A 24862-nucleotide genomic window follows, 5' to 3' on the forward strand; every position below is an offset into this window, starting at 1 on the left:
TAACTGCAGCGTCGTCTGCAGATAATCGTAGCTTATTGTGTATTATTTCACCAATGTCGTTTACAAAAAAAAGGAATAGGAGTGGGCCTATGACTCTACCCTGAGGGACACCAGAAGTGACTCTAGCCTCGTCGGAGACCGAACCGTCTAATCCTACTCTTTGCACGCGGTCGCTCAAAAGTTCTCTTATCTAGGAAATGACATCTTCATCAAGGCCGTAAGATTATAGAATTCGTTGAGTTCCGTTGTAAATGCAGAATGAAATACTTCCGCGCTTCATTACTCCTATGAATTTGGTGTAGCTAGTCAACAAGTTTGCAATTAAGCTCTGTCCTGATTTGTTCTGGTGATACTTACTGCAGTGCTGTGAGCAAGCGAGCAAGCGCATGCTCCCCTTGGCTCTCATGAACTTGCATTTAAAGATATGCGGTTGAAATCCGCCCCCTGCCAAGTGACGCATTCACTTTCATGACGTCATGCTCGGTGTCCATCTATTCAAGTGGTGTGAGCAGTGGTGCGGTTACTTCGGGCCGCACGCACTCCTAAGCGCGATGGATTCACGCATCACCATCGTTTGCAGAATCACACAAATCATGCGCGCATCCACCAACGGTGATCACTAATCTACTACCATCAAGCACCAAACGGCTGAACTCTAATATGTTGCTCCAGTGTACATTACGAGGCAGTAATTTTTGAAATGGTGCCTGTAACTCTCAATGATGAAATGATTTTTATTTTCGGCGTTCACTGAGTAAAAAATGATTCTATAGTGGCTCTTGACCCCATTTGAGTACTTCTGAAACTTTTCTCGTCGCTTCCACTTCCGAAGTCGCAGCGCCTCATCATAAAGTAGCAGCGTTCTGAACTAGGTCGTACTACTATACGGACATTCATGCAAACTGTGACTTCCGCTTACAATCGTGAGGTAAGTGCGATGGTGGTGTGAAGTGGGGAGCAGAGGTGTCAACGGTCACTGCCTAATTCGGAGCTGCCGAGCGTTGCTCTCCACTATCAGCGGTCGACAGTGTGTCCACGCGAGCCATGTCATCGCATTTAAATTACATTTTATCTCCACTCTAAATGCCTGTTTCGAATGTTTTTTGTATATCCTGCGCCATCCAGGATCGGATTAATTACTTAACTTGTAAATAAATTAGAGGTGCGCAATTGGACGACATTTTTAAACATAGTGGAGCTGACGACCGCGCTATTTAGAAGTCCCCTTTTGTTGTGCATCCTGTTTAAAGCGTTAAATTTATTACGTCTGAATATTTAGAGTTAATAAATTATTAGAGTTGTCGGCTATGATGAATATTTTATGTAGTATCGCTTCGGATCATTTTTCGCATTTCTACATTTAGAATTATCGGCGTTTCTCTATTGCCTGAGCTATTTTCATGGCAGCTGTGTTCATGGCTACGCCGTTTCGTAAGATAAAGAACTAGTTTTTTACTACTCATAATATTTCCGTAGAGATGTCATACATTATCCAATTAGGTTTTCATATAATGCATTAACCAAACCTAGAATCGCTTCTCAAGTGACTATCATAAACGTTCATTATATAAATTCTTACAGGTGTTCCAAAATATTGAAACAAATACTGTATTTTTGGCTTTCAAAATACTGTTTTCGTCGAACATTCGTTCATTTAGAGTTCTGTTATAAGGAATCTTGCTTTCGGCATCTTCCCTAAAGTCACTTTGATTGAAGACAATTTTTATTAAAATTCTCGCTAGTTGTAAAAGATTCAGCGTGATAAATGAAATCGTGATGCCTTTACCTTTTACCTTATTAAAACTGAAGAATCCTTCGTATAATCATCGGGGTCTATTGAAGTTAGTGGCAGAATTCGTACTCAAAACCTGTCCAACTACTCGGGGTGCATATCAGTTAGTTAGACCCTAAAATTATCGGGGCCATTGAACCCTATGGCCTTAGGATGAGCCAGTGGAGTTGGTAAATCCTCGAAATGGGAAGATTTTCGTGCTTGTTCAATGGCTGCCTAATGGATGGAATGACCCTCGGCGTTTCCTCTGATCTTCGTGGATATGCATTCGTGGGTGGAGTTTGCAGTCAGATTCGAAATCGCTTCTCTGAAAGCAGCAAAGGCTTCTTCAAAGCCTCGGGCCGAGTCAAGGAAGCTGAGCGTGTCTGGAGGCAAAAGAGGGCCTTCTCCCCTCATCCCTGGAACATTTCTGATACGTTGGAGGGAAAGCATTGCAAATGTAATCAACATAACCGTCAGAAGATTCTGGATTACCTGTAATGTGATTATTTTCTTGCTTTTTATGGTCTTCCATAGTGACATACGAATGAGAAATTGCGCCGAAAGAGTTTGGTCTTATTTCTCAGAATTTTGTTGTTAACGGTTTCCAACAGTGAAAATACGCTATATGAGGATTTTCATGAATATTTGATGCTGGTTTCCAACCTATTTCAACGTTAAATATGCCATTTTCCAGAGAAGTTACTTGACTGGAGGGGTGGAAGTGCCATGTTGAACGTTGAATTCGTTTAGAAACTGAAATAAAACCTCTAAATGCACAAAGAGTATCTTTTACATTCAGCATGGTTAATGCTAAGAGATTTACTTTCCAAATGAAATCCATTGGAATATTATTAAAATAATTAAAAGACAAAATATTCTTCATGAAATAGATTGTTTCAACTTTCACCCTGACTGAATGGCATAATGAAATTTATATGAATAAACATCGCTTCTTCCACAAATGTTGTCCAATTTTTTGTTGGTCGTGAAAATTTTAAACATGAATGATTAATCAACGGTGATCTTGTGAAATATTCTTGTCGGCTGAAATGAAACTAAAATTATTCGTTAAGTCTAGAGTTAGAATTTAAACCAAGATGTGTATTATTCAGAGCTGAAATGGTATCGATTTCAGCACCTTATTATTCGTATTGATTTCAACAGGTTATTCGTGCATTTCAAGGAATCACTTATCAGGGTAGATCTTCTCGAGCGTGTCATTTTCAGGGCAGAGTACACCTAAGCTAGTGCGAATGCCGGATACTGCGATTCGAAAACAAGTCCTAAAGACGCCAATATTTGCGAAACATCCTCGTTTTAGCATTTTAATTCATTGACCAATGGAATCAAACTGGTTGAACTTCCGTCGATTCGATTAATTTACGAAGCATCTGCGTGGATATCATTGCACAGGTACGTTTCCACCCATTTAGCGCGTTATTTTTGCTTCTCCTTTATTTTACTACCATTGGTTTTGAGTCAGCCCCTCCGACAAACGCATAATATATTTTACTTGTCAAGTGCGCAAAATCGACAGCAATCATATTCAATGAAATTAGCTTTCTGCTGGAAGAAGCAACTCAAAATGAATGTATGTCTATTTGAAAGAGAAAAAGGATTTGAGGCATCGTTGGGCTTTTTATATTGTGTATTAAACCCCTTGTTATTCACGTGCGTCACTAGCGTCTTCTCAATGCGCACATCATTCTCGAAAATCCCAAACTCCAGCCTGCTCAACTGCATGATTTCGGATATGACAGTTTTACCGGAATTCTCTCAGTTAACGTCCCTTACTTCGTCTAATATTAACTTCAAGAGTTACATGTTTGCCTTCTTTTTAAGTCCGTCTTCCCGTAAGACCCATTTTTACCCCGTCCTCTCTTGTTTTTTTCCCTCTATGTTTCATTGATGTTTCTCCTGTTTTTGCTTCGCCATTCTTTTCAAACGCCTCACTACTATTGTTTCCAATTTTCTTTTCTTCGCCGCTGTTAACGTTCATGCTTCACTGCCGTAGAAAATTACACTCCTGTGTAAATGTGTCTGTGAAGTGCTTACTTTTGTCCGTCACACTGTCAGTGTGTTTGTTGAAAATTTTTTTCACGCAGATTGTCTTATTTTCTTGGGCTATTATACTCAACGTGTCTTTCCAGTTTCTTTCTCTTAAAGAATTCTTTCTTTTCGGGTGCCAAAATTGTTTCCCGTGTCCCAGTTTTAACTTTTCAAGTTGTATTTTGCATCTCTCGCCGACTGATCATTATTCTCGAGCAGCTAGGATTAATCAACAGCGCAGTAGTAAAGGCGGAAGTGTTGTGAATTTTGTTAATTGAATCACTGATTTAAAGTTAGTGTGGAAAATTACAAAATTTCGTTGGGTATCGGACTTTTTTCCATTTAAGGACAATAGAATTAAACACCCATGTACAAAGTCGCAGTTGTGTTTCAATTTATCTTTCATTCTTTATATCCAGTGCATAACGCTTGCCCTGTAATTCAAAGTATTTTTGTCATGATTTTTTTCTCTATCCCATTTTTGTAAACAATGATTCCTCTAGTGGGTCATTATTTTAACATTTATATCCGTAACACTGTTGTCAGTGAGGTGGAAGGTCGGCATTGATTAATTAATGTTTTGCTTATTTTGGACCCGTTTTTATTCGGAACTCATTGCAAAAGCAATTTTCACCGCTCCTCAATGTGACTAACTCTATGGAATTCCATGTAAATTAATGATATTTCCTTTTTTAATTTGCTGTTTTTAAGCGTTCTTTTGCTGCGGTTGAGAGTACTGGAGGAAGACTCAATGACGTGTTGAAGCGTTTTCCTGGATGCAATATCTGATTTTACGTCGTAGCCCCGTTCAGTGGTCCGTCAAGCGCGGATATGTATCTGCGAGTGTGTGATGCTCTGAACTCCGCCAATTTGCACCCGTTTTCCCTCCTCGTAGCACCCGTCCTCGTGTGCCAAGATGAAGACGTTCAACGGTCCATTTGCCTCAGCTCCCCGTTGTGAGCGAACGCCCTGCACTGCCTCGCATTCCATGTTCCTCGGTGACGGCCAATCGTCGTCCCTTTGTCCTGCGGATCCGTTGTTGTTCGCTCGTGGCAGTGGTGAGCGTTGCGCCGAGGACGCTTCTCAATGTTCACGGATGAAATCCCGCACTCGGCCGAATCCGTGTCTCTCGAACCTTATTGTTTGCCCAGGACGTCTTCCTCGACCTCCCTATTTGAATGCGTGTAATGAGCATTTGGGTGGCGGGCTCTCTGGCCGCGCTATACCCAGGTTCTTTTGCTCCTCCCGTCTCCTCTGTATCAGATGCTGCTCGCTGCCTAAGGTAGTCGCTGCACTCTCGGATATGAGTGCCCGAAGGCTGTAGAGTTCCGCTCCATAGCCCTCCGCAAGGAGAGCGACTCCCATTGCTCTTGTGTGGGCCAATCAATAGTTGGGACGCTATTCGTATCATTGACTTTGCGTGGAGTTCTCTGCAGGCGTTGCGTAAATGTTTCGGTCGGCCTTCCCTTTGAGTGGAGTTGTGCCGTGTTGTGCCGCCCAGGGCGATTGTCACGTCCTCTGGGCTGGCAAGCGCACCGCCCAATTGGCGAGTGCTATTCGCAGCCCGCCTGCCCTCCAAAATGCGAAGACGGCGTTCCATTTCCTCGCGACCGAGCTCACTCGGCGTCAATTTCCACTTTGTTGGTAACGAGTCTTTATTTCCTCATGAGAAGGTTGCGCCGTTGTAACAAAAAATATGCTGCTTTATTACCTTATCATAATTGTTGTTACAATTTTTTTTCTTCCTTCATAATCTGACATAATTTCGTGTCAAAAATTGGCTCCGTGGCATTCAGTTTAGCCGCTGAATAGAATTATATATCAATGGGCTTGCTCCCCAGTTTTAAGTTTGCATTATGATAATTTTTTGCTGGAAATGAATGGATTTTCTGTTTTACGATTCGTCTGGTATTGCTCGAGCTACTTGCGTTGAAGTATCGGCGGCCATAATCCATTATAGATTTATCCATTGTATTATTATTATCTGTCGATGTCGCGAGGATTTTTCGAGGTGCTGATTATCTCTTAGCCACTCCTGGGTCTCGAGCCGTTCCATATTGTTCGTTGCAGTCGAATCTTGTGTTACATTTCACCAGGCTACGTGCTTTCTCTTTCGGCTGTAATCGGTTAAGAAACCAATACCCTCTTGGCATCGTCGGAAGTAAAAATTTACCCAATATTTTAACCTTAGAAGTTCAATTAATATTATTCTAGACTTTCCGTTCCGTTATCTATGGGCAGATGTCGCCAGAGCTGCATGTTTTATTCTGGATCAAGTATCATGTGAAACGGTCGTCAGCGGCTCTATCTCCCCGAAATATGATACCGTCCGCTGAGTAGCTTAGTGTGTGCTTAGCGTGGCATAGGTATTAATAGCGATTTTGGGGTTTAATTGGACGACCCTATTCTAATATTTATTGATATCAAAATTGTTTAGGCTATGTGTATGAAGCGTCTGCATAGCGAATTATGTTATGACTTTTTTGTTTGATCCATATTTTTCATCTCTTGCAATCATTCAGAGAGTCATCATCTGAGTAGATAGTCATGAAATTCATTTATTATGCATACTTTCAGACGTAACGATTCATGATGGTATCGATAGGCTATCACCAGAACATTACCCTCGTATCCAAAGCGCTGGTTGGGAATATGTTGAACAGGAACTTCTGGCCCCCATATCTTAACTTATTACTCATTTTTGTACTAGAATCTCGAAATTGATAGAGTACTTAGGGTAGGTCATTATCAATATTTACCCATACCTATAAAACGAAAATTTTATAGCCGTGTTTTGTCACACATAAAAGTATTCTATTTTACATAAAGTTATTGTTCACACGGGTCTATCCTATCTTCTATGAGAAATTCTAGATCATGGTGCGTTTTTCAAACACAGAGGAAATATGGCAAATATTACGATCGTAATCGGCGAGAGAGACCCCTTGATGGCTGTCAACTCGTATGTTACTTTGCTTAAAAAAATCGAGGGTATAGGAGTGAGCATAGGGTGACTCTCGTGGCTGTGCACATCGTTCGCCCCGCTCCGGCTGCGTCCACTCGGGGAGACCTCGTGCGGCCAATACTTCCGATCCGAATGAATTCAAACCTTCTCTCTGGCTTTCGGCGCGGCTCCGCTTCCCAGGATTCATTTCCTTTGCCATCGTCGAGGCGCGCAGCAGTGAATGGCTTCGTTAAGGGGTGTCGCCTTTTGCCCTTTTTTATTATGTAGCGGAGCAGCGCCCTGTTGACGTGGCGTCCCTCAGAGCGAATATTTTCACGAGGGCAAATGTTACGTGTCCACATTTCCGTGCATGCAAACAGCTGTGTATAAATGTATGGCCTCCTTACTCCTTTGCTCTCCACCCAGCCTGCCTTTCCGCCCCTTTCCGTGTTTATGAGTGTTATCGACCGGTGAGTCAGGGGGGGCTTCGTCTGTTGCTGCCGTCGCTGCCAAGGGGACTCCATTACACGAGGCCCGAGAACATGTCGAATTCGCTTGTTTTCTGTTGCCGTTTTGCGCGCATTTTATTCGTTCGCCGTCATTGGCCGCAGAGCGGCGCTGATAAGCAATCATACCAATTTCATTTGGCCATTATCATAAGTGGAAGTGGCATCACGTTCACCGTCGTCAATCTTTTTTTGCTGTGATTTTGCAAATTAGTGTTGTGGATTTAGTTTTTCGTGCTTAAGTGACGAGACCTAGAATATTTGTGGTCTCTTTTGCGAGAGGGTTGCGGAAGATGGCCCTGGCTAGCCACCCGTTGCCAAGCACGTCTGTCCTCTCGTCAAATAAAGCTTCGTTTCCTCTCTTTCTAATCTCAATGAATAGAACGACGTATCGGCAGCACCTCGGCGGCTGTTTTTAAAGTCTGAATTGATATGAGTTTGACTCGTGCTCGATCGTGCCAGCCGGCTCGTAATGATCCGGATCAAGACATTTTGTTATGTCGATGCGCAATGAGGTTGTGTCCATCCTCGGGGATGACCGTTGAGTTGACGACTTTTCGGTTGACTTGCAGCAGGCAATTCAAGCAAGAAGCGTTTCGTTTTTTGTTAATTTGCATGCGTTTACAAACGTTCTCAAGGAGCAGGTGGATTACTTTCATGTAGCAGCTTCCATCTGCCATTTCGGTTGTCATCATCCCAGAGGTTGTTAAAATAATGCAACTCTCATTTAGTCAGGGACGTTTCCGCCGTGATTCCATCAAGTCAATTTTATGGTCTGAGCTAACCGGCCTACTAGGGCCCCGGATGTTGTCCGATTGCTATAAAATTATCACTGCCCAGATGATACCTAATTTTCCGGCATACGTGCATGTGATAAACCAGCGTAGGGTGACCGTGTCCCAGCTATATAATTGGAATGGTCATTTGTAATTAACCGCTCACCTTCCTGATTCCTCATGTGCGAGCGTATGCTTTTCGAGCCAAATCCTCATAGCCAGGATATGTCTGCCGTTATTGCTAGGCAAACGTTGACAACACCGTCAAACGAGCGCTAGCAAGGTGAGTAGAATACCTTATTGTACTCACTTCGGCTATGAATGTGGCCGTTCCTTGGCCACTGTGGGAATGCCGCCGCCATGTTGAAGTGACGATGGGATAACTACGATCCCAATCTATTTACCTCCCGGCTGATTCGAGCATGCCTCCCCGTCTCAAAACCGAACAGATCTAAGTATGAACTCAAACAAATGGTCGAAAATATCAGCAAAGCAAAATCCTATTTCATTCTCTATTAGATATGGCACAAGATCAAGGATACCTGCTAGATCTCCAGTAATTGGCAGTTAATTTCCACTGAACATTATGCTCTTATAGCTACTGATACTCTTCCTCGGCCGAATATTAGTATGCTAGTATCTCTCCATAGAAATTAGTGGCTGTCTAATTATCATGTTAGATTTCAACAGGCGCAGTGCTGCTTCCACTTTTCCTTTCACCTACAATCGGTAAAGATGCCAATGCTATCTTGAGATGCTCGCAGAAAAAAATCAGCCTCAGTGTAAACCCCTCTAATTGGACGCTAGGTATTCTGGACTTACCGTTCCATTCTCTGCGGACACTTATTGCCAGAGTCGCAGGTTTTATTCTAGATCGAGCGTCGTGTGAAACTGTCGTCAGCGGCTTTATTTCCCCGTAATATGATGCCGTCGGCTGAGTGTCATAGCGTCAACTCCAGCGGGAACGGACTTCCCCTTGCTGGGCTACCAAAAGATGCACTTCTCATGGAGACCGAGGGGTCAAGGAAAGGTAACCGGAATGGAGAGTAATGCAATGATCATGTATCACTTCCTCCTGGAAACAGAAACTATTTTATCGGCGGGAATTGTTTGGCTCCAGAGCAGAACGCGCGCATAGGGAAGAGGAAAAAAATTGTTTCGTTCGGCGGGCGGAACACCTTCGGTGAGTGGTAATTAAATTAATGGAAGCGTCACGAGTGAGGTTTTTAGTTCCGTCTGAAAAGTGTTGGCGGAAGGTACACGTGGAACGGCTGATTCGAACACTCGTGACCATGAGAATGAAAACAAGTGTGACTCCCCACAATATCGTCGGTAGTGCTAAAAATACGCGTTTATTTGTTACTGATTTTACTGCAAGAAAGAGAAAGGAAACTGCTAGAAGTTGAACCATCGGATTAAAATGTGCCGTCGTCACCCACTGTTTTCTCCTACTGTCAGCCCAAATTTTTAAGACCAGCGTTATTAACTGAGGTTTGCTGTTATAACCGCTGAAATTTACCATTAGCGTCATTGTAAAATTGTGGATTTTTATTTAATGTGCTGTTACATTTTTTGGAAAATTAAATACTAGTGTGTGAATTCCGTAAGTGTAAGTTTCTTATTCTCATATACATATGTATACTACACACAAAAGCCGCACATGTACCACCTCTGCAGCCCATGCCAGTGTTTCAAGTAATTTCTATTCGGCAAAATAAGGTTTCCAATTGTTAGAGTACATTTATGAAATTGGATAGTGTGCGGGCTGAAAATGTGGAATAACATATCGATTGATTGTGTTAATTGAAACGTTTACGCGGGGGCCCAGTTAAAGTGCTTATCGGGTGCATCCATGCTGATGTATTCTATAATTTCTGGCAGTCGAAATAGGTTATGTGAATATGACCGGCGGAGAATTATATTGGCTTTATTGTACCCTTCTACTTCAGCTACTCTACTGATTTTTTAAACTCTTTCTCTAAATAATATTATAGTAAAGATTATTTTGAACTTATGTCATTTCGCGTCAGCCATCGTGTTTTTATATTTTCCTAAAGAGAAGAATCTACCCCCGAGAACGGCCGATTAAATTTTTTTTTTTTTCAATGCTTTCGGTTTTACTTGCAGGTTTTTGTTTTTTTAATCTCTTGTGACCACATTTTTATATTCTTTTCTAATCGTTCTTATGCCTATTTATGATGCATTTTATTTATTACGACCTCTATGCATGCTCTGTGCCTCTTAAGATGTCCTGCTCTTCTTTACCATGTTCTATTTTTGCGCTATAATATCAGTTAGGCTATGTTAGGCAACTGAACTGATATTAGTGGCCTTAATTTTATTTGGAAATAGCCATGCCACACTTATTGCTATAGTAGAAAAGGAATATGGATAAGACACATGACAATCAGGTATAAGTTTGCTAGTTTTCGCATCACCGTTGCAGCATTCCGGATTGGCGTTCACACATTTCATCGTTCGATCCATGCGTTATGAGCCTCAGTTATTCTCATCCTCCGCTTAGTATTGCACGCGCGAGGAAGATATCGAGCCTGTCCTTCATCGGGTCGCCGCCAAGTTTGTCCTTCGATCTCTCGAGTGCCCTGTATTTTATCTTTTCATTCCATTTCAGTCGTCGTCGTGCTGACCGCATAGTGGAAGTAATGAGGGAGACATTTCCTTCGTTCGGGAAACCGTCCTGATTGCTTAAATCCTAGGCATCACATGAGATGGAAGACGAGTCAACATCGAATGCGACGCCCGCCGCGGCGGCGGGGCGTGCTCGAGCTTCTTTTTCAATGTATTTCATTCGTGATAATGTCACTCCCTTTATTTGATCTCCTGGAGATAATCGCAGGGAAGGCGTAAGTAATGGACCCTGGAAGAAATCCAACAGGCGAAGATAGTGAAAGAATTCAGCAAAAAGTATTAATGGAAGGATTTTGCCTGCAGGAGGGGAGTGGGAGCCAGAGGGAGGAGTACACGAAGGGGGCTGCGCTCCATGGGCGCTCTGCCCGGGCATGAAAGCAATATATCTGCTCTGAAAGCAATATACGCTATTATCATCATGGAAGTCTATGTGTGATATTACTTCATTGTTGCAAAGTTTTGGGTGTAATCCATGGTATGGTATCATAAGTTGCAGCTGCATCGAATAACCCCATGTGCGTGTGACCTTACGGGGTATTGAATCAAGTACAATAATGGAATTACGATCATTTAGTACTCGTGTAGAATGAGTTATCCGCTAAGAAAACTTATTGGTTTGCTGTTTATTATTCTTTTCCACGGGATTTTTGACATAATCTTAGAAAAATTTAGAAGTGTGATATTTTCGTCCTCCCTTTGATGCGTGAAGTCGGTTGATGGGCGACATTGACGAAATACTTCGTTTCAAGTTTTAAACGTCAATTTGTAGTGGCTCAGGGAGTTAGATTTACAGAAAAGAGTATTCATCGGAAATTGCTCAGCAATTCCATATTCTTTTCCCTTGCCTCTACGATACGCTACGCTAGATATGGTACTGCTAACAGTTATGTATTTGATGTTTAGCCGTTGCTGGTAATCGACGTTTTGGCTTTTTATTTTGTATGTGGTGGCATTGTGTTATGTGGCTATATTTTTGTTTTATTTTTCGGGCGAGTAATTGCGGTTTTGGATCTTGAGTATTTGAAGTGTGTGGCTTGTGTGTGTGGCTCCAGAGCGGTGTCAGTGGAGCTTTTTGGGTTTTGTTGAGCGAGTGTTGGAATGATTTTGCAATATCGTTAAGGCATTGTGTCATTGTTTTTATTTTTAGGTTTTCGTGAATGTATGTGTTGCGGACGAACCAGGGGGCGCCCGTGATTGTCCTTTTTGTTTTAGTGATAGTGATAGTGTTTTATTTTGTAGCACTGTGAGTTTGTGTGAGTGAGTGTTTGCTATGGATCCCCATGCCGGGTAACCATACGTGAGGAGTGGCCGTATCATGGCCGTGTATAGAATCTTTTTTGTGTGTAGTCCTAGGTGGGGACTTTTTTTGAGGGGATAAATGGCTGCCGACGCACTTTTCGCCTTTTGTACCGCTGCTGTCGTATTGGCGCTCCATATGAGCTTCTCGTCCAGTATGACGCCCAGGAACTTTGAGGTTTTACTGCGACGTATTCGGGTGTTTCCGTAGTAAATGAGGGTTGAAAGCGACTTTTTGTTAATGACTGCGAAGTCAAATATGAAGTGTATTCGCAGCTTATGGTGATTTGCGATAAACGAGTATTGGTCACCGCATAGTTTGCAGTCGTCTCCAGTTGTCAAGTAATTAGATTACTTATGCAAGCAATCACCCGCCATCATCGCCTATGACTGGCGATCAGGGATGCTCTGGCAATGTGCCACGCGTGTCTTCTTTTTGCTCGTTTTATGATTTCCTGGAAAAAAAGTCGCGATCTCGCCTCCATTTGCCCGCCTCCTATCCGGAAAAATGGTTGAAAGCTCGCCTTTGCCCGAATTATATTTTTCGTGTTGGCAAAATGTGTTCGTTCTCAAACGAGAGGCAGGAAGCCTTCATACTCAATTGTGATTGAAATTCACTCGCTTCAAAAATCTTTTCCGACATTTTTCGCGCAAATCAAATGTATCGTTTTTATTTTCAATATAATTTCCAAATATCTCTTTCGCTAACCAAATAGAGACGGGAATAAGAGGAATGGCTGTATACCTTTTTTCGCTGAGCGATAATCAAATCCTTTGTGCTCTCCTCGATCGCCGAATATTGACGGACTGTTGATTGAATAGCGGTGTATATATTTAATATAACCCTTCCTTTTCGCTGAGAGATGGCTTTAATGACTAATTTAAAGAGGGATTGTTTTCCTTAAATAATAATCGGGGAATAATCCTTGGAGGTCACTGTAGTATTCGGTATATTGTGTTTTATTAGTTTTAACATTTATGATTTTTTGGCGTTGTGTACGATAATCGCTACTGGAAAAAAGAAGTAATCCCAGTGCATGACAAGAATAAGGATTGATTTAATATTTGATTTCTTGAAGTTTTTTCTTCGTACATAATATTCCAAATTCATTCACCTTTTTGCGCATTCTGCGGTGATCGGTTATCATTCATTAAACTCTTGCTGGACGTAAGAAATTAAAATTAACTTTATTTTTTACAGTTACGTGATTTCTCCGTTCTTATGTTAATATACGGCTATGCTTTCCGAACGATAAGACGCGTAACCCCATCTTCATTCCCTGCGGAACTTACGAAATTTACCTGATTCCAATGCGGACTTAATTTCCCCTTGACGACCATCGTTGTTACGGATGACTGGGTTTAGTGCTCCCCGGCCGGGATGCCCATCGCCTTTCGCCGCGCGCATTCCTTCATCCCTCTTGGCGTTTCGGCGGCGGTGTACATTTTTGCTGGCGGGCGTGGAGGAGGGAGGAAATGGGCCAAATCCGCTCCCGAAGCGGTGACAAATTGATGGCGATTGATCGGTGCGCCACCGATCCGTGGGCGTGAGGTTTACGAAACGCCTCGCTCTCCATTCGCAATGGTTCTCCCGATCGCCTCTGTTCAATTAATTATCGGCTACTCTACATTTCACCGCTCGGAGCCGCCTCCCCCATTCCGCGCCAACGAGTTCATACAAACCCCTGTGTCCCGGAAACACGCTGAATCGCGCTCTGCCAACACGCGGCCCAACTCCTTGGCTGAAAGGGCAAGCATATGCAGAGTCAAATATTTGACTCGCTCCAAAATTGATTTAAATGGCTGATCCTTTGTCGAATTTATTTAATGACTTCCGTGGCTGAGGAGCCTTTTGTATCTTAGGAGAAAAACTATGCATTTTTTGTGCATTAAATAGTGACGTCATTTCGGGACTACCCTGCTCAGCCATATTTGCGTTATGTATTGGAGCAACATTTTATTTTTAGGTCAATTGACGGCGATAATCACTTTTGATCAATAGTTTTTCATCTCAAGTCGCCAAATATCCGTTTTATAATTAAATCGAATTCATTCTGCTTGAAATATTTCAACTTTATTTGTCAGCTGCTGACAAATTGTTTTGCTTAGCACATCGCAAGCGACCTCTGTGAATATTATGCATAGACTTTAAAACGAAGACATTTAGATTCAATAGTCTGGCATGAATTTTTCATGTAACTCGAGACGCCCACATCTTATCTCTCGCGAGTTCCGTGTGGAATAATAATTTAATATTTTGCCGACTTCGATGCATCGTTACGATTCCCCCAGAGAGTTGACTTACCATTTGAAATAAATGTAGCCATGGTCGCAAAAACTGAAGTGATAAAATGTTGTCGGCTCGCAGTTGTGTGGAAACTGTGTTGGGCCAAGTTGATACAGCTGTGGTCTTGAGGGAAGATTTTGGAGGGTTGGCCACTCGGTCGCATGCTTCGGCCCTCTACCAATCAATTTCTGTCCACTTAAATGGTATTAACTATCCTCGTTATGGCTACTTTCTCCCCATGTGCACACACTTGCAGAAGCCCGGCTGATATGCATGTTTTTATTCAGCGGAATAGGCGACGCTGCCGTTAAAAATTAAGCCTCGTTGGAGCTCTCGACTCGGTGTATGTGCGTGGCGTCCGGGAGCTCGCGTTTTTATTCGCAGTCGAGTGTCATCAAGGTGACGTGTAGCCTCGACATTTTTCCCCCGCTCATCTATTTCCAATTTCAACGAGCCACTTGCCACTTCCCGTGACGCCCTCCGCGACGGCTCCGCAGAGCCATTTCGTTTCAAACTTCAGTGAGCATATTTCCCCGCCCCATATCACCACCGGCCCATTTCACCGCCCCTAGGCCGCTTTCCACCGCCGGCGTATCGGAGCGAATTTCCTCTCACACCAGTTTCCCGAAAAATATCCTCTTTCTCGAGTGGCGATGCCTTTGGAAGGAGTGGTGGAGTGGAGCGCGGCCAATGCGAGATTTTCGCTTTCATTAGTGTCCGAATGTTTTCGCGAGTCCGTTTCGTGAATGTTTTTCGAATGTGCCTCTCTCTCCCTTCAGTCAAATTGTCCACTTGACTGCATCCTCCCGTGCAGCGGCTGAACAAGTTGCAAGTGTGTGGCGTCCTTTTTCCCTCTCAACGTTTGCATTATTATTGCCTTTATTTTTTAGATGCCTAATCCAATGCGTTGCTGAATAAGGGAGATTGTGGCGGCTTTTTGCGCTGAAAATGCGATATCTTTCAGAGTTTCGCATTTGCTGCTACTGGAATTTTCCGATGCCGTAATGTAACTGGTTCAAAACAGCTCTATTACTTTTGATGTTTTAGTTTTTCACCTTGTTACCTATCGTCTGTACCGAAAGAGGTTGGCCCGATAGACGTTTTTTACTCTTTTTGCCAGGCGGGGATTACTGATTTACATTGCTACAATGTTCTATAATGAATTTTGATTGGAGCTGGGCTCCAAGTGTGCAGTTGGCGGTCACAACTGTGCAGATTATTTTCATCGCTGAATGATAATTCCTTATTTTTTGTCTGGAATTTGTTCGGAATTCATAAATTTCTTAGTAAGGTATTCTCATTGGATTGATGTTCGTCAATATTCGTTTCCTCGACTTTTTGTGCTTTTGGATGTCTATACTGCTCTTATAATTGTTTTATTCTCTCACAAGACGTCCCTTAAGCTTCCGTCATAGGTTAAAGTAAGGAAAGTAGTATAATTGCGAATGGAAGGGAAGTTATGAAAGAGAATAATTATCAGAAGAAGAATAGATAAGAAAATATTTACGTCCGGTGATCAACGCCAGCTCATGAGCAAAATTCCTCTGTCCCTGCCGTCTTTATACCTCCATCTTGTGTACGTTGTTTCTCCTCACTGTAATGTCATTAATTTCCCTCTTCAGTGTTTAAAGAATTGTATTTTTGTCTTTACAGGTCTCGAAAGTGAAATTGGAGCACTGCAACAGTTACACGAATTGCTCGGCTTGCTTGGAGGCGAAGGATCCATATTGCGGGTGGTGCTCGTTAGAGAAAAGGTAAGCCATGCCTTTGTTCTTTTGGTGCCGGGCGGCGTGGTGATCCGGGAAGGAGACGTCATTGCAAGTACTGGGAAAAATCCGAATTGTTGGGTCACCTTTCTGCCAAGATTATTCTTCTTAGAATCTGTTCTTGGGAGATATGAAGTTTTTTTTATACATTCGCTACTTTACGCGTGGGTAGTTTCTTTCAAGACCGAATACAATACATAAAGGCTATTTTGTTATAAAAATAAACTTCATGTATTGTATAGTAATAGTCTACTCATAAAATTTTTTAACTCAAACGTCACAAGACTTCTGAAGAAAGCTTGTGACGTTTGCATTATTTCAGGCTACTGTCACCCTAGTCGTGAGTCAGTGGTATTCACTGGCAAGCTATCCAGATCCACTATCTTATTGATAGTTACTGCTTATTCAGTAAGTGACGTGGCTCTTAGTTCCTCCGACCTCAGTCAGCCGCTCAACTTATTTTCGCTACCAATGCGGTATTTTAAGCCCTTGTATTCATTATTTTTTGTCTTGGCTTACCTGTCGTATGTTTTTGTTTGTCCCGTGCAAGGCTTGCGTTAACGTTTTTTCTTCAGTTTCCATTCTTAGGTAATTGTTTTTCATGCTAAAATTTTGTCTATTTATTGGATTTCTTTTCTTTAGTCGTGTTCACTTAATGAATTTAAGCATACAAGTATCTTGGACAAATGCACGAATGTAGAACAGGATATTGCCAGATCCATTTTCCATTCATATCCTGGTGTCAATATAAAATGCTACTGTGAAAATTCACCGAAAATCCATCTGTTAGACCAGATATTGTTCACAAGATTTTTGTCATTGGTGCAATTTCGATGGTGAGTGTGTTTGCACACGTGCCCGCGGAGGAATTGCATCGACAAGAAACACGCCTTTAGTAAGCCACGGGTCTACTTCCCTTCGCATTTACCTTGTTTTACTTATTTTCTTCGATCTAAATCTAATGTAAATTTCGTGGATAATGTTATCGCGCATGAAGTATAGCATCAGCGTGTCAACTCAGTATATTTCATCCCTTCCAGCAGTATTTTATATTTATTGAATAATGTCATTAGCCCTGGTGCCTTTTCTTGGTCGCAGAATGTTTGCTTTTAGATTCTGTCTTTTTTCTGAGATTGGAGGTTGTGAAGCTAAGCAGTAGGGGAGACCGGGGTAATACCGCACGGCGGGGCAATACCGTGCTCCCATAATTTTAGATCCGCTGGAGTATGTAGTAAGCGCTGGGAAGTACTGCTGCATAGCGGAAGGAAAGCGGAACCGATAGAGACATGCTGGGAGCTTATACCTTTACGCACGTGTATGTGACGATTTCTTTTCTTTTTTGCCAACTTTTCTTATAATTATAAAGACTAACTCGAACTGAGGTAAGAGAAACATGTTATTAGTGACTACACTCAAACTAGTGGTTTCGAATACCCATATCATGGGCTATTTTTAATACCAAACACAAGTTCTATGTACTTCTTTTTTTAGGTTATTTTAGGAAATGATGCGTCTTGTCGTTTTGGGGCATTTCCGTACACGTTGCATGGGGCAATACCGTGCTAGGCGCAATGTGTGCGGTAATGCCCCGGGTTGAACGATAATGCCCCATATAGTATTATAATTTTTCTGAACAACTTGAACATTAAAATGCTTATGTGAATTATGAAGGACCTTTGAATGTGTTCGTTACCAATCCTCCCAAGTACAGGTGAACCTCGATAGTCCGAACACACGATAGTCGGACACACCTCAATAATCCGCACGGCCTTCATCAGTCGTGTCGTCAGTTTGTCTATACTAATTATGGATTTTCATATTTTAATGCTACAATAATGCATTTAAACGTAGATAGAAAAGAATTTTCTTTAATTTTAGTTTTATGTTAGCTCACTTTTATTACAACCAAGATAGGGGGTTGGTATTACTTTAATTTTAATATAAGCTAAAATGCTCTGTTTTACTTATTTCGATGATGGAATAAAACTTTAAATTACATTCTCCATCTTCGTTTTCCGCCACAGTCTTTGCAATATCATCACCTGTTAAAGGCAATATCGCACAGAGGGGTATTGCCCCAACTGGTGTACGGTATTGCCCCATCACTCGGAACAATACCGTGCAGTGTAAGGGTTTTGTAAAATAGGTGTTACACTCAAATTAAGTTAAATTATCCGGATATGATGCAAATAATTGGTGGGAAATCGAATTTCCTTCAAAATAATATGATTGCCTCTTTCGTCTAACTTACCAATTGAGAGAGATAAAATAAAAGTGATTAAGTGTACGCTATTACCCCGCTCTCCCCTACTTCACAGCTTCATTTGTCATCAGCACTCCCGCCTTCTGTGTCGTCGGCGGAGTTGCTTACCTTCAATTTTTCTCCTGAGTTGGGAAAGTGTCCCCTGATTGGTCTTGACCTTTGCCCTGTCGATTCTGCTATGTTTTTTCTAGTGCGCGCCTCCACGAGCCAAGTGTGTCGGGTCCAATTTCTCCTGTCGATAATGTTCACCCACCCCTCCCCTAACCATGCATCCACTCGACTCGCCAATGGGTTTGATGAGCTGCTCCACCCCAACTGGACTTGGAGGGAATACCAGCGCGTGTCCTCAAGGAGTTAGCTCCACAGATCGCACCTTACTTAGACATCAATGAGGAACTTGCATGGGTCGTAGATTGCTCTAAAAACTATTTTGAATAAGTCAAATGGATACATTAGCTCGCAAAAATACCTTCAGTTTCTCCATTCAACATCAAAAGAAATTAAAAAATTGCATTTAAAATCGAGAAAAATTTCTCTGAGTCGACCACTGCGCGAAGACACCCGAGCGTTGCCGAGGCCAGGCGTGACGTCATAGGTGCCTAAACAACCGTAGGGAGTAGGGAAATACGCTGAGCGCATGGTGTAAAAATTGTTTTGAGGGAGTATTTAGCCGCTCATCGTCACTTTATTTTGTTCTGTTATTCTTGGGCAAGTTTTCCTATTGCTATTGTGCCTAGATTATTACTTGGGATATTAATAATGCGGCATCGGGATGATGAAGTACAAGCGTTTCACATCGTGTGTTTTGGTTATCATAAAAATGGATGATAACGTTGCCACTCGTTCGAATAGTACACCTGAAATTCATCTACGTCTACATAATACCCCGAAAGCCGCCTAAAAGGCGTGTGGCATGGGGTGTTAGGACACCAGCCTTTTTTTAGGACACCAAAAATTGATGCCACGACCCTCATGGAATTTGTTAAGACAAATTATTGCTATACGTCGGCGGCAAATCGAGTTGTAAAAGAAACTTGTAATACTGGAGGATAACGATCGTAAGCTGTGCTGTTGACATTAGAGTAAGCTGGCCTGTTGAATTTGGCAACGCCGGATTGACGGAGAAGGTAGTCCTATCCGTCCTACTGTACGAATTCACAGCAAAGCAGTCTGCACACAATCCACATGTGAGATCGCGAATCGGTTCCGCTGCCAACACACACACAAGCTACAACCTATTTCAATAATATAGGTAAATCCATAAACAATATACTAGCATATACCATAATAATATAGTGGGAAATAGGCAAATACTCATATCAAAAACTGGATGTCACTATCACATTCTTATATTCATCACGTACAACTTACAATAACAGAACTCGTTATGATGAATACAACTATTTATTCACTGATTTAAACCCTTAAATTATCCCACACAAGTGACACAGGTGACATTTCTCACTACTATTCGTTGAAATAATGGAATAACAAACTTCACACACAGTTTTTATTTCAATAGCGTGATCGTGAAATGTCATATCTACGGTGAACAACGGAGATTAGCACGCCACTGACAATTTTTACACTACTGTTAGACATTTATCGATAGCGTAATAGCACTTTTTACAATTCAATCACGATGGAACACTGATAACTCTTGGCCGATATTTTTCAACCTTGTCAAACTTTGTGCATTACAACCACTGGCACTGTGATTATTAGCAGTAGCTTAACGGGAGATGTCACGTTGAAAATAACACTATTTTGGCACAAAAATGTTCCTAGATGTCTCCAATCAGCGAGCAAAAGTTGCATTGACTGGAATTCACCCCATAATACAAGCACAGACAGTCCTAAACGACGAATTCTCCGGTACCTACGAATAAACGGATGAAGTTATTGTATATAAAAGCTAATCGGACATTAGTAAACATCAAAATCGTTCTAATTACATACTAAAATGAATGATATGCCGTCGATAACATCAACTTACAATTAACGTATCCCCCTTCCAATAGCCGTGGCTCAGACTCCTACAACGATGTTATTTAGGTATTATCAAATTCTTGGTTTAACTGCCGCAGTTTTATATTTTATGCCCTTACTCAGATATTAATATGATAAATAATGCAAAATACGATGGCTTCCAAGCCTCTATAGTCGGATATTTATCTTTAAATATAAAATAATCAACACGTCTAACAAACGAAGCTCTCACAACTACTGGCAACTATTACAAACAATCACAACAATAGCTCCGCGTAATGTTTAGGCACCTTTGACGTCATCGAGGCTTCGTCGGCAGTGGCTTGGGGGGTGAGGTAGTTTTTCCCGCGCTTTAAAATTCGTTATATTTATCATTAAATATCTCCCGAAGGAAAACTCAGATTTACATGCGGTTTTCTTTGTTGTATTCAGAAAATAATTTTCTGTCCGCCTATGAAATAAAAAAAATTCATGCAAGTTCCCCATTCAAGAAGTCACTCTCCGAAGGGAAGTTACCGCTAGACTGGGAAATTGCAAGCGTTACACCCATATTCAAAAAGGGAAACAGACATGAGACCCAGGCAACTACCGTCCGATTTCATTAACATCGATTATAGGCAAGATACTTGAGCATATCGTCATTAGCAATATCACGACTTTCTTGGACAGACGTAACTTCCTCCATGACTGTCAGCACGGATTCCGAAAAGGTAGATCATGCGAAACACAGCTCGCGCTCTTTCTTCACGACGTTATAAAATCTGGTGAATCGAAAAGAGAAGTTGACGCACTATTTCTAGATTTTAAGAAAGCTTTCGACACTACCTCACAACAAACTTGTATACAAATTACAGTCATGCGGATTAAACTAAACAGTTGTAAACTGGATACGCGACTTTCTCAGAGATCGTAAACAAAAAGTAGTTCTTGACGGAATTAGCTCTGATGTTGTAAAAGTTACATCAGGTGTTCCACAAGGAATCGTAATCGGCCCCCTGTTGTTCATTATATACATTAATGATCTCTGCCCCCGCATTAGCAGTAAAATACGTTTATTTGCTGACAGCGCTGTCATCTATCGCGAAATTAGTGATCACTCTGACTATGAAATTCTATCATCTGACTTAAACAACGTTCATTTGTGGAGCCAAGAGTGGGGACTCGAACTTAATTTGAGCAAATGCATGGCGGTACATTTCTTGCGGAATTCGTCCAACTCTAACCATGTTTATGCAGTGGATGGTATTAACATAAAGGCAACAGACGAAGTGAAGTACCTGGGAGGTACCACAACCTCGAATCTCACGTGGGGAACACATATAAAGAATATTTGCGGCATAGCCCTGAAAAAATTAGGATTCGTCAAGCTTATTGTGGGAAGATTTTCGGACGAGAAAGTAAAAGAAAGGTGCTATTTCGCTCTCGTCCGACCGCACCTTGAGTATGCAGCGAGCGTATTGGATCCGGTGCAGAAAGACTTAATCCGCGAACTGAATAAAATACAAAGAAATGCTGCGCGTTTCGTCAAAAACTGCTACGGGCGTACAGACACTGTTACCCAGATGTTAAGCGAATTAGGTTGGGAGCCGTTGGAGACTCGGAGGCTGCGCGCTAGGCTTAGATTGCTTGAGCAATTGAGAATGGATATCTTTAAGAGCGACACAGTGAACATAATATTAGAGGCACACTATATGTCCAGGTCCGATAGAAGCGATAAATTACGAGAGATATGTTGTCGAACGGATAGATATGCGAATTCGTTTTCCCCCGAACCATAAAGGACTTTAATAAGCGCTAGTCCCAACCTCGTTAGAGCACTTCTTTTTTTTCAGTTGTAAACGGCTGGTGTCCTAACACCCCCTGCCACACGCCTTTTAGGTGGCTCGCGGGGTATTATGTAGATGTAGATGAACTGCTACTCTCTCCCACCACGACTGACTCTTGTGGTCCGTCCAATTAGGTTGAAATAAACTGAAGGCGCTATCGAGAGTTTCCTTGCGTGATCGAAAGTTCGCCATCTTGGTTTGACCATCGATACGCCCTGTCCCTCAAGACTGCGTGCAATCGAACGCGTGGCCTCCGCACAAGCTGAGGCCACCTTTGGAAACTCACACCTACCATATTAGTGGGGGAAATGGAATAAGCTGATAAATTAAATAACCATTTAATTAAGTTAATACAAATTCTGACTCCAGCCTTTATTCGACATAACCCATTCTGTCTAGAAAACTTCCGTAAATATTTGTCAGGGCTACTCGGCCATCGCAATGATTTTTTTCCAAAAAATACCTTATATTTTCATTTTATTCCATTGACTCTTAATTACGCACACCCAAAACAAGTATCACCATTAGTGACCTATATTTCATTTTAATGTCTAAAAAATCTCATTTTCAAGGTTAAACTAAGCTGAAAAAATTAAACTTAAAAAAATTATGGAATACCATTTCATATTGATATCAGCTCTTTATTTGTAATGTATTTTTGATTAACTTTTCTCAATATATATACCTGAGAATGTGCCGAAACCTTTATAATCTAGATATATTTTCCGTAGCATTTCAATAACAAAATTCAGTGGCAACTAATTAACAAATCATGGCGGCATGACGTTTTAAATCTCGGCCTTTTAAAAGAATATTTGAAAAACTTTTTATTTCGTCCGACGGCGCATTGGTTCTTCCATTAGAATTACAAATAGAAACCTGCTACTTTATTAAGAGTATAAAAACTCACAACATGATGGCAGTAGAATGTAGGTCCTGAACTTGAATACATGTATATGAGACACCTACATGTTTCAGGCTGTAATATGATCCAGGGTTTCCATATTAGTCCATCAACACCTTCAATATTCGTTTCCTATTATATTAGTGAGAAAGCGCATGTAGTTTGTGGTGAAGAGACACCTATTCACTAGTGTTGATCAGAATAGAGACTCTCGGGATCAAACGTTCGTCGAGTTGACGAAGTTCTATCAACTCCTTTATCTTAAAGAAACGTTAATGCTGGAATAAGTGGCTAAAAATCAATCTTGATATCGAGTGACGGGTTTTTGGGGTCCTCATGTAAAATGAAAATTAAAATTCGATCGCAATGAACAACTAACTAGTGACAAAATCGCCGCTTCTTGTGAAACGATGCTGTCGACGTAATCATCTTATTACGGATCTTCCGAGACAGGAAAGGGGGTCGCGTGATCTGTGTTGAGCCATTTGACTCGATTGACGACGCACGGTCGTTGCCTGACGAGTCGCGTGCGACCGCTCCCGCGTCTTTCGAGTGCTCTCGCCGCCACACCAAGCCGAACGTGTCATTCGAGATTGCCCCCGCTCAATTGATCCCTCAGCCTGTCAACAGCCTTAGTCTCGTTTCATAAGCTTCTGAATTTGGAGAGCCCGTGCCGTTCACATTCAAGGCTTTGAAATTTTCGTTGTGGATTACTTAAAATATCAACCAGAGGATCGAAGGGAGTTTTTATGTGGATTATTGTCATCTATTCAAAATGACGAGAAATTGAAATATAGGTATTTGAAGAGAGTCACTTACTCAAACCGTCCACTCCATGAAGCCTCTGAAGCAATAGTATTATCAAAGTATTGGGGTGGGGGAAGTCATTCAAGTGATTGTAATTCAGGGCTGAGAAATTGAGTTTCTTAATGTAATAATTAATTTCATTTAAAGAAATGTTAGGATTTGTCTTTGAATCCATTATCTTTTAGTATATTTTCATGTGCCCAGGGAAAGAGGCGTATAAGGTCCTGAGGCATGAGATCAGCAAACTATTTCTAAAACTAGTGTACGTGGGCGTTTAATCAGAATTAAACGTTTATTAATCGTTCAGCATGGATTCTTTGAATAGTTTTGTGGTTTGTGTGCTGGTATATTGACGCCTGATGCGTTACTATCGATTTTTTCGTTAAATTCCGGTGAACCTCTGCTTCAATTTATTGAGAAAGTTGCCGCATTCCCTCGGATATTCGCGTCCGTGCGATGCATTCAAATTAAAGTGGATGGAGTGAAGGCGTGGTCGGTCGCACATTTTAAAAGCGATCTACTAATGTAAGAGCTAAGCCCAGCGGCGGTGGTTTTTATTTCAGTGAGTGCGTTCCAGAACCCTTTGCCTCATCGTTACACTATTAGCTCGAGTTTATTTTAGAGGTATGTGGCTCACGGTCATTTCAGAACGGCTCATTATATTCTCCGTCATGGACTTGATTTTCTCTTGTACATCTTGCACATCTTGTGATGAAATCAAGAATTGCTTGGCATGTTAGCTTAGTTAATTTAGCGTGTAGCTTAGCGCAGTCTCCCTCTTGTTGACATGAATGATATGTTATCAGTTACTCTGACGCTTTGTGCACTAACAAGGCGGGCACAGACAAGGAAATATTTGGTCTCAGTCTTTTTTCGTGATGTCGATCACATGGGGCCGTGATTTTGGTCATCCTAATCTAGAGGTCGATTTCGTGAACGATGTCATAATATTTTGTTCAAAGTTGAAATAAAGTATTTGGTCATTCGCATGTACCTGTATTGCCCACCTAGTCATTGATCAGAGGT

The 24862-nt window shown here is 41.7% G+C and overlaps 1 protein-coding gene across 6 annotated transcripts in view; it reads left to right on the plus strand.

Moving 5' to 3' along the window:
- Positions 1 to 24862, plus strand: part of LOC124171785 (plexin-B) — a 615725-nt gene that overhangs the window by 358276 nt on the left and 232587 nt on the right. For all 6 annotated transcript variants that reach the window (XM_046551100.1, XM_046551104.1, XM_046551102.1 and 3 more), the window contains exon 5: positions 15935 to 16035. In XM_046551100.1, coding sequence (XP_046407056.1) covers positions 15935 to 16035 — 101 coding nt within the window. The remainder of the gene's footprint in view (positions 1 to 15934; positions 16036 to 24862) is intronic.

The sequence above is a fragment of the Ischnura elegans genome, chromosome X (assembly GCF_921293095.1).
Source record: "Ischnura elegans chromosome X, ioIscEleg1.1, whole genome shotgun sequence".
NCBI lineage: Eukaryota > Metazoa > Arthropoda > Insecta > Odonata > Coenagrionidae > Ischnura > Ischnura elegans.